This window comes from Drosophila santomea, chromosome X (genome assembly GCF_016746245.2).
Source record: "Drosophila santomea strain STO CAGO 1482 chromosome X, Prin_Dsan_1.1, whole genome shotgun sequence".
NCBI classification, from domain to species: domain Eukaryota; kingdom Metazoa; phylum Arthropoda; class Insecta; order Diptera; family Drosophilidae; genus Drosophila; species Drosophila santomea.
Genome location: NC_053021.2, coordinates 10,412,228 through 10,427,276, shown reverse-complemented (window position 1 = coordinate 10,427,276; position 15,049 = coordinate 10,412,228). Strand labels below are relative to the sequence as shown.

The 15,049-nt window shown below is 38.2% G+C and overlaps 1 protein-coding gene across 50 annotated transcripts in view; it reads left to right on the top strand.

The window, feature by feature from the left end:
- The window catches only part of LOC120457181 (sodium channel protein para), a 57,343-nt gene that overhangs the window by 27,552 nt on the left and 14,742 nt on the right, over positions 1–15,049 (top strand). For 7 of the 50 annotated variants that reach the window (XM_039644498.2, XM_039644483.2, XM_039644482.2 and 4 more), the window contains 8 exons: positions 1,218–1,495; positions 3,125–3,298; positions 4,634–4,796; positions 5,816–6,003; positions 6,142–6,385; positions 8,900–9,081; positions 9,592–10,074; positions 11,231–11,404. In XM_039644498.2, the coding sequence (XP_039500432.1) occupies positions 1,218–1,495; positions 3,125–3,298; positions 4,634–4,796; positions 5,816–6,003; positions 6,142–6,385; positions 8,900–9,081; positions 9,592–10,074; positions 11,231–11,404 (1,886 nt within the window). Of the gene's footprint in view, positions 1–1,217; positions 1,496–3,124; positions 3,299–3,497; positions 3,661–4,633; positions 4,797–5,815; positions 6,004–6,141; positions 6,386–8,899; positions 9,082–9,591; positions 10,075–11,230; positions 11,405–15,049 lie in introns of all 50 variants that reach the window. The other 43 variants (XM_039644513.2, XM_039644524.2, XM_039644512.2 and 40 more) reach the window with 15 other exon arrangements.

Sequence of the window (15,049 nt, the reverse complement as noted above, 5' to 3'; positions counted from 1 at the left end):
TCTTTCAAGAGGCTCAATTAGACAAAAAGTTTCAAAAATATTCTAATAAAATTCAAGTAAATCGCAAAATTCGATTTTCTTCCCTTGTTGGTTACAATGCTAAATGTTTTACCTTTCGTTAACTATTTTTTTATTGCATGCCTAAACTAGTTACTTGTATATTTTAGAGAATTTCCTAACTAGATAAATAATTATATTTTTTAAGTACATTTTGTCGTATTTGGTAGTTATTTTGAATTTTGGCGTAATAGAGTATATAAGAAACAACAGTATATTTGTTAATACAAGAGCATGCTTTTGTTGATCAGTTCGTAGATCATTATTTAGTCCAATCACATTCACTCTTATCTAATGATTTCATGATTATAAAATATATGCTTAGAACTAATTTAACTGGTAATTGAAGCGCCGAACAACGATTGTATTGGAATATGATTCGAATTGTATTTTATTAGTGACTTTTCCAAATGTCCGTATGGATTCCTATGAAGAGGAAATAGCCTATCCCAGCTGAAAGTCAAAAAGTAGTTAGTTACCAGAATTGGTCGCATATACATTGGTCGCATAGATCTCGATCAGCTTTTAGTAGAGAAGTGCCGACATGTTTGGCGTTAAAATCTTCGGGTGCCGAAGTCAAGATATTCCTAACTTAAAGGTGGCAAAAGGTCGAAATATATTAGTTTTAGTGTAGTAATTTAACAATGATAGACTTTGTTGAAATGAATTTCTCTTAAAAATGTGTTGTATTAAAAAAGCTGGAAGGATAGTATATTTTTTTATATAGTAGTTGTTGATAGCTTGCCAGCTCTACAAATGAATATCTATCATTCACAGCCAAGTAGTTCAGTTGAGTTAATACCTATATAGTACCTCTAAAATGTAAAAACAAATTCGCAATCCTACGTACAAACTTTTCGTTTTCGCAATGTGCAATGTGCAAAGCAAGAATTGAGCATCAGTATCTCAAAGCCAAAGCCTCTCTTTTACACAAGACACAAACTTTGAACCGTTTGAACCGCTTAACGAATAATATCCAATGCAATGAGCTTCAACAAACTAAAACAGCAATACAATTAATTAAAAACAAAAAAAGCAAAATACAAAAAAAAAAACAAAAAAATGAATGAAAACGAATGAAAACTATCTAAAGTAAAAGCAATCTGGCTGAGTCAAAGTTGGTCAAATCACCACTAATAACAAATTTTTGTATGGTTCAGTCTCCGTTTACTATTTCCCAACAGAGGACGATGACGAGGATGGGCCGACGTTCAAAGACAAGGCACTCGAAGTGATCCTCAAAGGCATCGATGTGTTTTGTGTGTGGGACTGTTGCTGGGTTTGGTTGAAATTTCAGGAGTGGGTATCGCTCATCGTCTTCGATCCCTTCGTCGAGCTCTTCATAACGCTGTGCATTGTGGTCAACACGATGTTCATGGCGATGGATCACCACGATATGAACAAGGAGATGGAGCGCGTGCTCAAGAGTGGCAACTATGTGAGTACTATCTTATATTCCACCCACACAAAAAAACAGAAAAACGATTTTCGCCAAAATTGCAATATTTTCGATTGGTATTCTCGGTATAATTTGGCTAAAAATGGTCAGAAAGTTAAAAGAATTACATTTTTGTACTCCTAATTACCAATACTAACCAAGCAAATCACCTTTTGACCGACTTTGTATAAATAATTTTTGGCCTAATTTTCGCATTTTTTGTAAGGGGTAACATCATTAAAAATTGCAAAAAAACTGGAGTCCCCATTTTTGAACACAGTTCAATTGGAAATTTAATTACGAATTCAACGAGGTGTGACATTTCATATTTAGCTCATTACTTTTAATGTTATGGCCAAAAAACTGATTATTTTAGGTTAAAAACGCCGGATAACGAAATTGTTAATTTGCTTGAAGAGTAGGTGTTTTCACTTACCAATTTATTGTTGAGCACAAAATGGCACTCGCCATTGACACTGAAATAAATGAAAGAGAACATGCAGATTGTAAGAATGAATGCACTGTTTGGCACAATAACGAGGTTTTCCAACATTTGTTTCATACATTAATTAATGATAAATTTTTCGCGGGTTGGCCGTAACCGGCGGATCGGCTATGAACTCCATTATCTGCTTGCTCTTCCGTATGTCCCAGATGAGTATGGAACCCTCCAGACCAGCAGAGGCGATCCAAAGACCATCCGGGGAGAACTTCACGGAATTCACGTGCGACATGTGACCCCGACACACCTTAATGCAGTTGTTTTCGTTCTGCACGTCCCAAAGTCCGAAATGCAGAGATGTGAAAGTTATTTAGTTAGTTAGCCATCGTTTATTTAAATAGGATGAAACAGGATTTTATTAATTGAAATGTTTACATTTGAATGCTGAATCGATGTATTTTGGTTTAACCTATGCGACTATATCTTTAAACTAACACAAAACCACATATTACTTCTTACTGGGCCACCAAGAAATAAAATATATATATTTATTATTTTTGAAAATAAATAAAAATTAAAAAATACTAAATACCAAAAATACTAAATTCTAAGTAAAAATAAATACCAAATAATACTAAATCCTAACTAATAGTATATACTAAATAATACTAAATACCAAATAATACCAAATACTAAGTGATACTAAATACTAAATAATACCAAATAATAGGTGCCCTCCTCTGCGCTTCTCAAAAGTTATACTTAACCAAACCACCTTTTAGGGTCTTTTTTAAAAAATACCAAGTGAAAGTAGTGATTTTAGTGGCCGCAGAAAATATCAATAATGTGCATTCGATCAAGTTAAAGTGCCTGAGCGAGCTATTTTTGAGTAGCTTCAACCAGCTGTGAGCTCTGACGTGGAAAGAGAAAAGGAGCTGGGCAAAAGGAGAGAGACGCTTAACTTTTGGAGAGAGGAAGAATCCAATCTTTTTCCAACGGTTATTGGCAAAATATCATCATCAAAAATTGGAAGAAAAGTGAAAATAATGTTTCGGATGCTACTGATATTTATAGTCGCAAAATAAGAGAAAATCGATTTTTGGCAAAAAAACAAAAATTAAATAAAATAAAACGTATATCATACATATATATGATATAATTACAACATCCATGCTTCGTTCTTCCAGTTCTTCACGGCCACCTTCGCCATCGAGGCCACCATGAAGCTGATGGCCATGAGCCCCAAGTACTATTTCCAGGAGGGCTGGAACATCTTCGACTTCATCATCGTGGCCCTATCGCTCTTGGAGCTGGGACTCGAGGGTGTCCAGGGTCTGTCCGTCTTGCGTTCCTTTCGATTGGTAAGCCTCGTTTCGTTAATGCAACTCTATTAGTCTAGTGAGTTAGTAAGTTAGTTAGTAAGTTACTACGACTCTAATCTCGAACTTTAGCAGGCGAAAACTGTTGTGATATCCGCGCTAATCGAATCGTAATTAACTCGTACTCGTGCTCGTATAAAAACCCCTTTCTGCTTTCCCTTTCTGACCCGCCAATTTGCAGCTGCGTGTTTTCAAGCTGGCCAAATCGTGGCCGACACTGAATTTGCTCATATCGATTATGGGCCGCACTGTCGGCGCCCTCGGCAATCTGACCTTCGTCCTGTGCATTATTATCTTCATATTCGCGGTCATGGGCATGCAGCTGTTTGGCAAGAACTACACAGGTACTTTGGGAGAACCTTCAGAGCCTCCAGAACCTCAAAAACCTCCTGATCCTAAACCAGATTCAACCATCCAATTATCCAACTATCCAACTCCCACATCCAAAATCGTTAACCAAAAGGCCTCGAATTCAAAAAGCAAAGTTCTAGCGTGCAATGAAACTATTTTCTTAGTGCAACCTTTCTCCAACTTTTTGCCTTCAACTTTTTCAACTTACATACGTTTTTTGACTCTATATAATATGCTCCTAATTCCTATAATAATTCTTAGCCATAGTCTTGAAAATACACCTACGTAAGATCAAGAATTCGCCAAATCCGAGAACACGTTTAGAGAGCCACGCTTTGGGCACGGTTTTATCTTAAGTTAACCACAAGTTTCAGTTTGATTTTAGTCAATATTTTTACGATTCTGCTTTTGCTGCCAAATGAAAAATTATCAAGAAATTCTAGCGGAAAATCATGCCCGGACTATGTCTGCTTTAGCATTTTTTCCTAGAGAGATCCTTAACATTTTAGCATTTTTAAGCGAATGTTACGCTATAAGACTCCTTTTATAGGACTGGAACTAATGAACTAATACCCTAAGTAAGAACCATATTACGTGTATACATATATAGCAAGTACTTAAGCGTTTATGGGGCTCAAAAATCATTGATATCGGTGTGACATAAATTGATATTTTACATTAATATTTAAAGCGATTGTTTTTTGGATTAATTCTATATAACCTAAATACGATTTTTTTTCCACTATATTTTCCTAATGCTTTGCCCGGCTTTCAAAACAAAACAATACCAATCGAATCGAACCAAATCCTAACTAAATAAACAACATAATCGATTAACCAATCTGATTGAATCAACTTTCCATACACCAATTGCCAATTGAACTGTGAATGATCCCCCAAAAATAAACCATATCAAATCGAATCGAATCAAATCAAATCGAATCGAAATCAATTCGCAAACTGCAGCTGCGTGTATTTAAATTGGCGAAATCTTGGCCAACACTTAATTTACTCATTTCGATTATGGGACGCACCATGGGCGCTTTGGGTAATCTGACATTTGTACTTTGCATTATCATCTTCATCTTTGCGGTGATGGGAATGCAACTGTTCGGAAAGAATTATCATGGTAAGTGCAAGATCGATCGCATCCCCAACTACCAACTATCATACAAGACTTTATTCGATTTGTGTGTTATGTGTGTTTCTGTTCACTAAATGTACGTATTCGTATCCGTTTTCGTAATCGTATTCGTGTCTATGTGTCATGGGAGCCATTAATCCCAGTAATCCCTATTTATTTCGACCCACCTGTCTATCGTCTGTTTGTACTGCTACTGCGTTGTTTGTGCCCACCAAAGTGGAGGAATCCAAATATGTAGATTAAAGCTACACCCCATCCATTTGGATTCCTTCGAGAGATATATAAGCAATATCATCGTACCATGCTACCTTATAATTTATTCCACACCCAATGAGTTTTCGTTACTTTTGCCGCCTGCTTAGCTCATCAGTCCGTGTATCCGTATTCAAAAACCAAGCCCCATCCTAAGCAATCCAGCATAGTCGTTCTACGGCGACTATAAGAATGATTTATGATTTACTTGGAGCTTAGGATCTAAAGATCTTAAGATCATTGAGTGCCCGTGTCCTCCGTAAGTACTCCTGCCAGCGAATGTGCGGCAACTATCTTTTCTCCTAGCTAATTTACTCCAAGCTCGTCTCTTTGATTTTTTCCTTCCTAAGCATTATGTATATGCGATCGCAAGCGTAAACTTTGTATAGCTACACACTTTCGTAGCTCTAGCCTGACTCTAAAAAAAAAAGCAACTCAAAAACTCAATAAAATCAAATGATGTTGATGGAGATGAGGCGTGCGTTACTTTTCGGTTTCCTAATTTTCCTTTTTGTGTACGATTTTAATGGCATTTTTAACTTGTACCACACACCGTTTTTGTGAGTGCCCGCTGCGCTGAACACTTTTTGCACACGCTTTTGTATGTGGCTTGATACCAAACAAAAACCAATGCAAATGAAATAAAGAACACCAATTGAAACTGTGTCCAACTATCCAAATATCCAAACATAAACTATAGAATACAGAAAAAGTGAGTAGCTGTTGCTAATTCATCCCAAAACCATCACCAGATCACAAGGACCGCTTTCCGGATGGCGACTTGCCGCGCTGGAACTTCACCGACTTCATGCACAGCTTCATGATCGTGTTCCGGGTGCTCTGCGGAGAATGGATCGAGTCCATGTGGGACTGCATGTACGTGGGCGACGTCTCGTGCATTCCCTTCTTCTTGGCCACCGTTGTCATCGGCAATCTTGTGGTGAGTATTCGAGAAAGCTGCTTGTAAACGATGCAGCAGCTTGCTTCCTGCTTATGGAATTAATGCTGATTCATCGCCTAAATAAAAGCTAAAAGTATTGCATTGGGCAGTTAACTAATTGATGTTGTATACTTGCAGGTACTTAACCTTTTCTTAGCCTTGCTTTTGTCCAATTTTGGCTCATCTAGCTTATCAGCGCCGACTGCCGATAACGATACGAATAAAATAGCCGAGGCCTTCAATCGAATTGGCCGATTTAAAAGTTGGGTTAAGCGTAATATTGCTGATTGTTTCAAGTTAATACGTAACAAATTGACAAATCAAATAAGTGATCAACCATCAGGTGAGAGGACCAACCAGATCAGTTGGATTTGGAGCGAAGGTTTTTATCCACTTGTTTTCCAATTACTAAACTACTTTTAATTATATGATAATCGTAATACTCGTATATTGCCAACGATATAATTGCGTATACCGTTAACGTTAACTTCAACTCACTATTGGCCAGTAATTGAATTGTGTAATCGATCTAAAACCAATATCAGTATCTAAATCAATTACAAATACCAAAAATCAAATCAAACCCAATTCGCATTCTGTATACTAATTGTAAAAGGAGAAATCCCCAAACTAAAAATACGTTCTTAGCTGACAATTTGCAAAAATTCTCTTTAGTTAGTTTCAAGTATACCTCTCCCTCCCCCTTTTAGACCTAGACCTAGACCTTTAACTCAGACTCAGCCATTCAAACCACTCACCGGAAACATGTATCTGTATCTGTAAAGCGAAAAAACCAAAAGACTCATCCTGGTATTCATGTCAATCGAGAGATTGCTTCCATTTCTTTGGTTTGTTTGTATCGGTTCCCGTTCGATTTGAACCTAAGTGTTGTTGTTCTTCAGCCGGTCACTGATCCTGCGACCTCTGACCTCAGACCTCAGACATCCTCTGACCAATGTGAGTCGCGCTGAGGAAACTGTGCCGTGCCGTGCCATTTCCGATCACATCATACCCAACAAACAACTAAAACAAATCGTAACCGTAACCGTAACCGTATCCGTCATAATCTGTAGCATTACTTAGATAGTCTGTATTTAGCTGAACCGAAAGTAACAGTATCAGTATCTGTATCAGTATCAGTACCAGTTATCCAAAAACCAAAAGTATATTGTTCTCTAATACGTATTTTCCTTAGATACATATTATTCAAGTTTCTAAACATTTTATAAACTAGTTTGATCCTCGTCGTCAATACTGTTAGCAATTGAGTATTTATGACTTTGGTTGAGTTCTTTGAATCTAGCATAAAATTACTAAGCCTTGTTTAACATCACCCTTTTGATTTCGGACCTAGGTTAATGGTTTTGGTTTTGGTTTTGGTTTCACAACAACCACTTCCCCACATCCTTGTACATTTGCATTTTCAATATTCCTCGCTGGCAGCGCAAGCGGAGATTAATTGGCCGAGCTGAAACAAAAAAGAAGATTTCAATATTTCGAATAAAAAGCAACTCCCACATGGCAAATTGAATTATGTGTCTAGCTGACATTACCGAAAACGAAACATAAATAAGCGAAAACAGTATTAGACTCGCATTGTAATGTGGAATTATATAAATTGAAAGTAAAACAGTGGATTTGATCCTTCATAGTGTTATGAACTTTTCTTACTCTCGTTATTCAATTTATTATTTGTTCGATTTACTGTCTATGTATTAGTAATATGTATGGATTTTTGTTTAAACCTTAGCAACTCGAATCATCCGTCACCTTAAAGTTACATCCACTGACTGCCGCACAGTGGAAACAGCTTGTCTCCACTGATGCCAGCCAGTGGAAACACTTTGGTTATTTACGGCTCACCAGCTTATTCAATTAATTGATCAGTTACGTTCCTTAGTTGGCATCTCTGGTGCGGTTGCGGTGGAAATCACCCGAGCCGCCCACTGTTGCCGAGTAGTGGAAACACCTTAGTTCAATTCTCAACAGCGATGCGGCAAGCTGTGCATAAAAAGCATTAAAAGCACTGCTTGCCCATTGATGCTGACTAGTGGAAGCGCCCTAGTTACGTATTGCTCACTAGTTTATTGAGTTCATTGATCATTTTGCGATTTGTGTTGTTCGCTGTTGTGTTGTGAGCGTTCCACCTCCTCCGTTCGTTTCCAGACACTAACATCAACCCAACCAATCACACGACACCTTAAATACCTTATACGAAACAAGATCCATACTATGTGAACCACTGACACCGCCACGAACCACTAAAACGAACCGCGAAGACGATGATTAAGTGTGTGTTTTGTGTTCCTTTTTTGTGCCCTTTTCGATTTAACACATTGAACCCAAAATTAAGTATTAATCGTAATATCTATCTTCATTCTTTTCATTTAAAATGGCTTGTCATGATTTCCCATAAAACATCAAATTCAAAAATTCAAAAAAATCAACCCAAAATTTGAATCGGCCGACGTAACGAACAACGCTTAAACCAAATCGAATCTCGACTCATCCCAAATCGACTATAATCAATTCAATTCAATTCAATTCAATTCAAACCAAATCAAATTGAAATATTCAAATCAACCAAAAACGATCGACAAACAACCAACAACAACAACAACAACTTTAATGCGAACGGCAACTGCTTGTATGAATTATGAATTCGTTTCGCTCTTTATGATTTCCCAACATCGATAATCGATAACCGATCAACAATCGTCATTGCCCATCCGTACAACTCAATAACAACATATATATATATATATATAAATGCCATACCTCTGTTACGTTACATATGTATATATCGAACCGATTATGTAAACACACTATCTATAAACCTATTACGATCGAATATGGGATACGAAAGGCAAAGGCGTTTGTCGTTGTATATCTGCAGAGCATGGTGACAACGAACTGGAGCTGGGCCACGACGAGATCCTCGCCGACGGCCTGATCAAGAAGGGGATCAAGGAGCAGACGCAACTGGAGGTGGCCATCGGGGATGGCATGGAGTTCACGATACACGGCGACATGAAGAACAACAAGCCGAAGAAATCCAAATATCTAAATAACGCAACGGTAAATACAATCCTTTCGAGCGCGAATCGCCTATCGAAATTATCGAATTTCAATTTCGACTGGAACTTGAGCTTGGGTCACTTTCTTTAATTTATTAATTTATTTATTTATTTTAATGGTACTCGAGCTCAAGTGCTGCGCATTCTCTTATTTGTGTTTACTAACCAACCAGATTCCCATACACAATTGAGTAATTATAATAATTACAAGTACTGCCCCTACTACTTCTCCCAGAAATACTTGTCGAATATTTCATAGATTTACATTATTTGTTTTATTTCTCTTTTTCGTTCATTAAATTGACACTTTTTCTGTCTATATGTGTTTTTACCAATCCAATTACAAAAAAAAAAAAATGCTAAAAACTTAAAAAACCAACCCAACTGAAAACAAAATAACGAAACACATGAACTGAAATCTGAAAAAACAAAAAAAAAAAACAAATACTAAAAATATCTATACCGATATATATAAATATATATATGTATAACTATAACTATAACTATACAGATGATTGGCAACTCAATTAACCACCAAGACAATAGACTGGAACACGAGCTAAACCATAGAGGTTTGTCCTTACAGGACGACGACACTGCCAGCATTAACTCATATGGTAGCCATAAGAATCGACCATTCAAGGACGAGAGCCACAAGGGCAGCGCCGAGACGATGGAGGGCGAGGAGAAGCGCGACGCCAGCAAGGAGGATTTAGGTCTCGACGAGGAACTGGACGAGGAGGGCGAATGCGAGGAGGGCCCGCTCGACGGTGATATCATTATTCATGCACACGACGAGGATATACTCGATGAATATCCAGCTGATTGCTGCCCCGATTCGTACTATAAGAAATTTCCGATCTTAGCCGGTGACGATGACTCGCCGTTCTGGCAAGGATGGGGCAATTTACGACTGAAAACTTTTCAATTAATTGAAAATAAATATTTTGAAACAGCTGTTATCACTATGATTTTAATGAGTAGCTTAGCTTTGGTAAGTCAACTACAAAATTAAATTAAATTAACTTAAATTTATTGAGAAAAAGTAAACCTTTAAAGAAAATTAATATTAATCCAAAAGACTCCAAAGCAGACTCAAGACTCTTGTTTGCCATTTCGATTGTTGCAAATTTGTGTCATTTGCTTTTTTAAAATGCTAAAAACGCAAATCGTAGCTTGCAACAGATCACTAAATTTACCAATTCAATTCAAAATTCAAAATGCATTCAAAATAAGCAAAACAATTGAATATGTAGTTAATCAAGCCATGCTTAAACTTTACCAAAGTTGATTGCTTCATTCAAAAAACCCCCCCCAACCGACCCAACTTTTGAGTTCGATCCCAGAATCCACCCAGTATATAGCATAGCATAGTTATAGCGAAGTCCTTTTCCCCAATTTGATCTGATTTTTCTGTTCCAAGTATCTAAAAACCGATGGCACTTCTTACTCTGCCTCCCAATACAGAGCTGATCAAGATTTTCCATCGGCATTAAGCTTAAATTGAATATTATTCCCCACTATCCACAACTGAGAGAAGATACTATTGTATTTTGTTAGCTTTAATGGTTTGCCTCTTATGCCTAGGCACATTCCTGTCAAACGGCTTGTGTCTCCGCGTTAGATCGCAAACCTTGGTCAGAGATCTACTGGATTATCTTGTAGATCGGCTAGTGTTAGTTGTAGATGTTCCTGTTTACCTAGATATTCGATATAGAACTAGATGTAGACGCTTTGTGCGTATCATTTCAAGAATTTTGTCTTCAATTTCTTTGAAAATTTTTCTTTAATTGCGTTTGACTTTAATTTGTCCGCCCAAGAAGAAGATCAGAAAAAAAAGGCAAAAAAAAGAAAAAGAGGAACACCAAGATGGAAAAGCCGACTGTTGTACAGCAATGCAGCAACGCTTTAAATACCATTTTAATACTCATTAATGTTATATAGCTTCTTATACTGCTTCTAGATAATTGTTAAACTCGTTCTCGTCTAATGTTACCTCATACTCACCTAACCACTCTATAACGCCAATGTAAATGTCCATGTGTTTCTTCTATGAATACGCAACACCAACGAATCACCAACGAATCAACGTACCACCGACTCTTCGATGCTCTACGAATACAACGAAATTCCTCTTCGAACTGGAACAGGCATTAGAAGATGTACATCTGCCACAAAGACCCATACTGCAGGATATTTTATACTATATGGACAGAATATTTACGGTTATATTCTTCTTGGAAATGTTAATCAAGTGGTTGGCGCTCGGCTTCAAAGTGTACTTCACCAACGCGTGGTGTTGGCTCGATTTCGTGATTGTCATGGTAAGTCCACCGGTTACCCAAGTAGATCGCTCCCCAATCAGCTTTCGGACCACTATATATTTTATTTGCCGAACGTATCGAAACCGTATAAAAACTTAACCAACCAAACAACCACAAGACCCTGGACCGAAATGAATTGAGTTACTTGATGACGATTTAAGACTTTTCGGTTGAGCCTTTAGTCTGTATGCCTTATCCCTGTCCCGAAATCAGGACAGAACTCCTGAGAAACCAGCTCATACCGAGTTTGTATCTAAACTGTATATTGCGAACCGTTGTATGATATAAAGCCGAAGAACTAGTAACAAGTAACTAGTGACAAGTAACAAGTAACTAGTAACAAGTAACAAGTAACTAGTAAACAGTAAAGAGTAAACTTAAAGAATTTGTTTGATATTAGCATAGGCTAGCATAGTTAAACACATTAGCTTAGTACGATAAGTCCCCTCCATACATACATACATGTACGCGTATATGCAACATACATAGATCATCCCTATAGACATAGCTTATCCAACTTTGAGTTTCGTTTTGAGTTACCCGCCAATCTAAATCGCCCATCTAGCTGTCGCTAATTAATTTGGCCGCGGTCTGGTCCGGGGCCGATGATGTGCCCGCCTTTCGCTCGATGCGAACTCTGCGCGCCCTGCGACCTCTGCGGGCAGTTTCGCGCTGGGAGGGCATGAAAGTAAGTAGCGTCCACCACAGCCTCTCTATCTCTCTCTCTCTCGCTGTCTCTGTGTGTCTCTCTCGCTCTTTCTCCTCCTTAAAAGTTCTAATCTAATCTAATCTAATGTCAGAATAAATTCCTATATATGTTTCTCGCTGTGTAACTTTCCCTCATTCGCATTCACTGTTGTCTCCATGTGTGTGCGAGTGGGTATGTGCGCGTGCGTGCGTGTATGTGTGTGCTAAATATACAACTAATACAATATTCAATAGCTATATACATTCGTTAATTGTTGTTGCTTCACTAACAAACTGAGTTCCCTTCTTGCGGTCTATCTAAATGGCGAGCTCTACAATCTTCAATCACATATCTATCAAAAACTGTTATACTTCAACCGCTACGATCTCTTCAGCTGGTTGTACACGGTGCAGCGGCTATTGGAATAAATGCAAAGCGCCGTTTGCAACTAACACAAAACGGTTGAAAGCTTTCAGGAACCCACATTGATCGCAACTTCGTTGGCAAAGCGCTTAAATCCTCGCCTCCTAAACTGTTATACACACACTGAATACATGTTCGAGCAATGTTATCAATCACAGTCAATTCTATATATCAATATTTAAGCCATTTATGTGCGTGTGTATCTATGGGTGTACGTGGATTTCTTTCGCTCAATATGTGTGTGTTATACGCTACTATCCGTCCAAGCCGAATCGCTCACATTGCGCCCAGGGCAGCGCCATGCTAAGTGTTATACCGGCCAGTTCTGTACATTTTCTGCTGCCTGTTAATGTTGATGTAATCACTCCTACATACATATGTTTGTCCCTACCTACCTAATATACTATATACATATATAATTATACCATTGCCCCTATACTCGTATACCCATATTGTTGCGTAAATATAAAGTTAATGTAAAATGTACAAGCCAATTCAGCTCAACCGCAATATCCTTAAGAAGCTTTGTAGGCAATGTATTCCATTGCTACCGTCGCGCGCTTCAGCTTAGCTGCATACGGTTATAGTTTAAAGAAGTATTCTAGGACCATTGATACATACTTACATAGGTCAGTCATAGCTTTTAAACTGTACTATATATATAATATTCCTACGTATTTATTGAAATTATAGTTAGGAACAAAACATGTAACACGATTGGTCAGCTGACGTAGCTGTTATACGAGTACAAGCGTATAATAACTTGTGTATAAGTAGTTTGGTTCAATAACTAGCCATAGCTTAGCCCCCAGTACCTCGAAACCCCATGTACACTCCCAGTTGCCAAGTCCGAACCCCCCTAGATCGTTTTGGTTGTCTTAGACAGTTAGTCCTAGTTGAATCCCATCTCCAATGCCACGTCCACATGAACACAACGAATTTGAACCGGAACTGGACCCCCTCCCCTCGCCACGGCCTCCAACTTAGCGGCACAAAACTATAAACTATATAAAACTATATATCCATCTGTATAGGTGTATGTACATACCAAATGTATATCCCCATAATTGTTGCAAGCGAACTACGCAAAAGGGCCACAACTGCACTGAATTGTACAAACAAGAAGTAAAGAAGTAAAACCAAACCAAAATGTATCCAAAACAATTTGAAAACTTCACGACGCTCAGTCGTTAGTTGTATAGATATCGAAATCGTTTACTCGTATATGTATATATACTGTATATTCAAACACAATCAGTACAATCAGAACAACCAGATGTCGATTAATTCGATATATCGCTCATACGCAGTGGTGGCAGTGTTTTACTTACAACAAACAAAGACGCTCCAGTCGCGTCCCTTTCTCACACCAACTGATATCGCTTGGTCTGGGCTAACTTAACTGAGCTCTCTTTCCATCTGGGGCTAAACTACAACACCCCCAATGCAAACTGGGATCCACAATACCCAATCGAGTCCGGCAGCAAAGTTTGAGCAAAAATGTGTCAACATAGAGACAGATCAAGACAGTTTAAAAACCAAAAGCCAAAAGCCATAAGCCATTTTTCAATGAGAACCTAGTGATGAGGTCGCACGACTGCACAATGGACTCATTGAGGTTCCTGCCTACGCCGCGACCAACACCAAATTCGTCATAAAGTAATGTCTGTATATATTAGAAGAATCTATCGAATCATGGAACATCCATTCTCGATCTCTCGTCTATCGTCTATCGTTTCGTTTCGTCCATGGCGCATGCATGCCGAGTTGGTCCATTGTGGAGTGTGGTGCGGCTGGTGGTGCAAACAAGCGTTGTAGGAAACAATCGATTTAGACAGAGCTAGCTTAGAACCCAAAGTCATAACTCTCTCTCTCTCTAACTTCTGTATCTCTGGATGTGCCGTCCCCAACACCCCAAAGACCCATTGATATTTGAAAAGGACCTTCCCGATTTTAGTAATCCGTATCTAACCAAACACACACACACACTCAGCTCTCGTCTCTGTATGTGTCTCTCACCCAGAGCAGTTATCGTATACCTACCTAATAAACCCTTGGATTGAACCGAAACTACTTCCAATACACATCGAACCAATCCGAAAAAGAATCGTAAATGAACCCACAGTAATTTACATATACGTACTTTATATGCATATGTGTTAACCTGTTTTTTGTGTGTATGTGTCTACGTCTATAAGTGTTACCATCTATGTATTTGCCAGAATATATACATATAATCGTACCAACTATATAATGTATCAACTATCGTACTACACTAGGCTATTGTTTAAGAACATGTTTTGTCTAAGTCAGCAGAGCGCATTGGTAATACGCAAGTAAGTTCTGCGAACCCATAGGTCCCCTGTCACGCCACGCCCCGTCCCGCCCCCTTTTTGTCGAGCAGCAGCTGCAGCAACAAATAAAACAACAACGGCGCGGATTAATCTCTTTAAAGCTTCTTTTCGTTAGACAGACAGAAACAAAAACCAAAAACTTAAAACTTAAAAAAAATACAAAAACCTGATACCAAACCG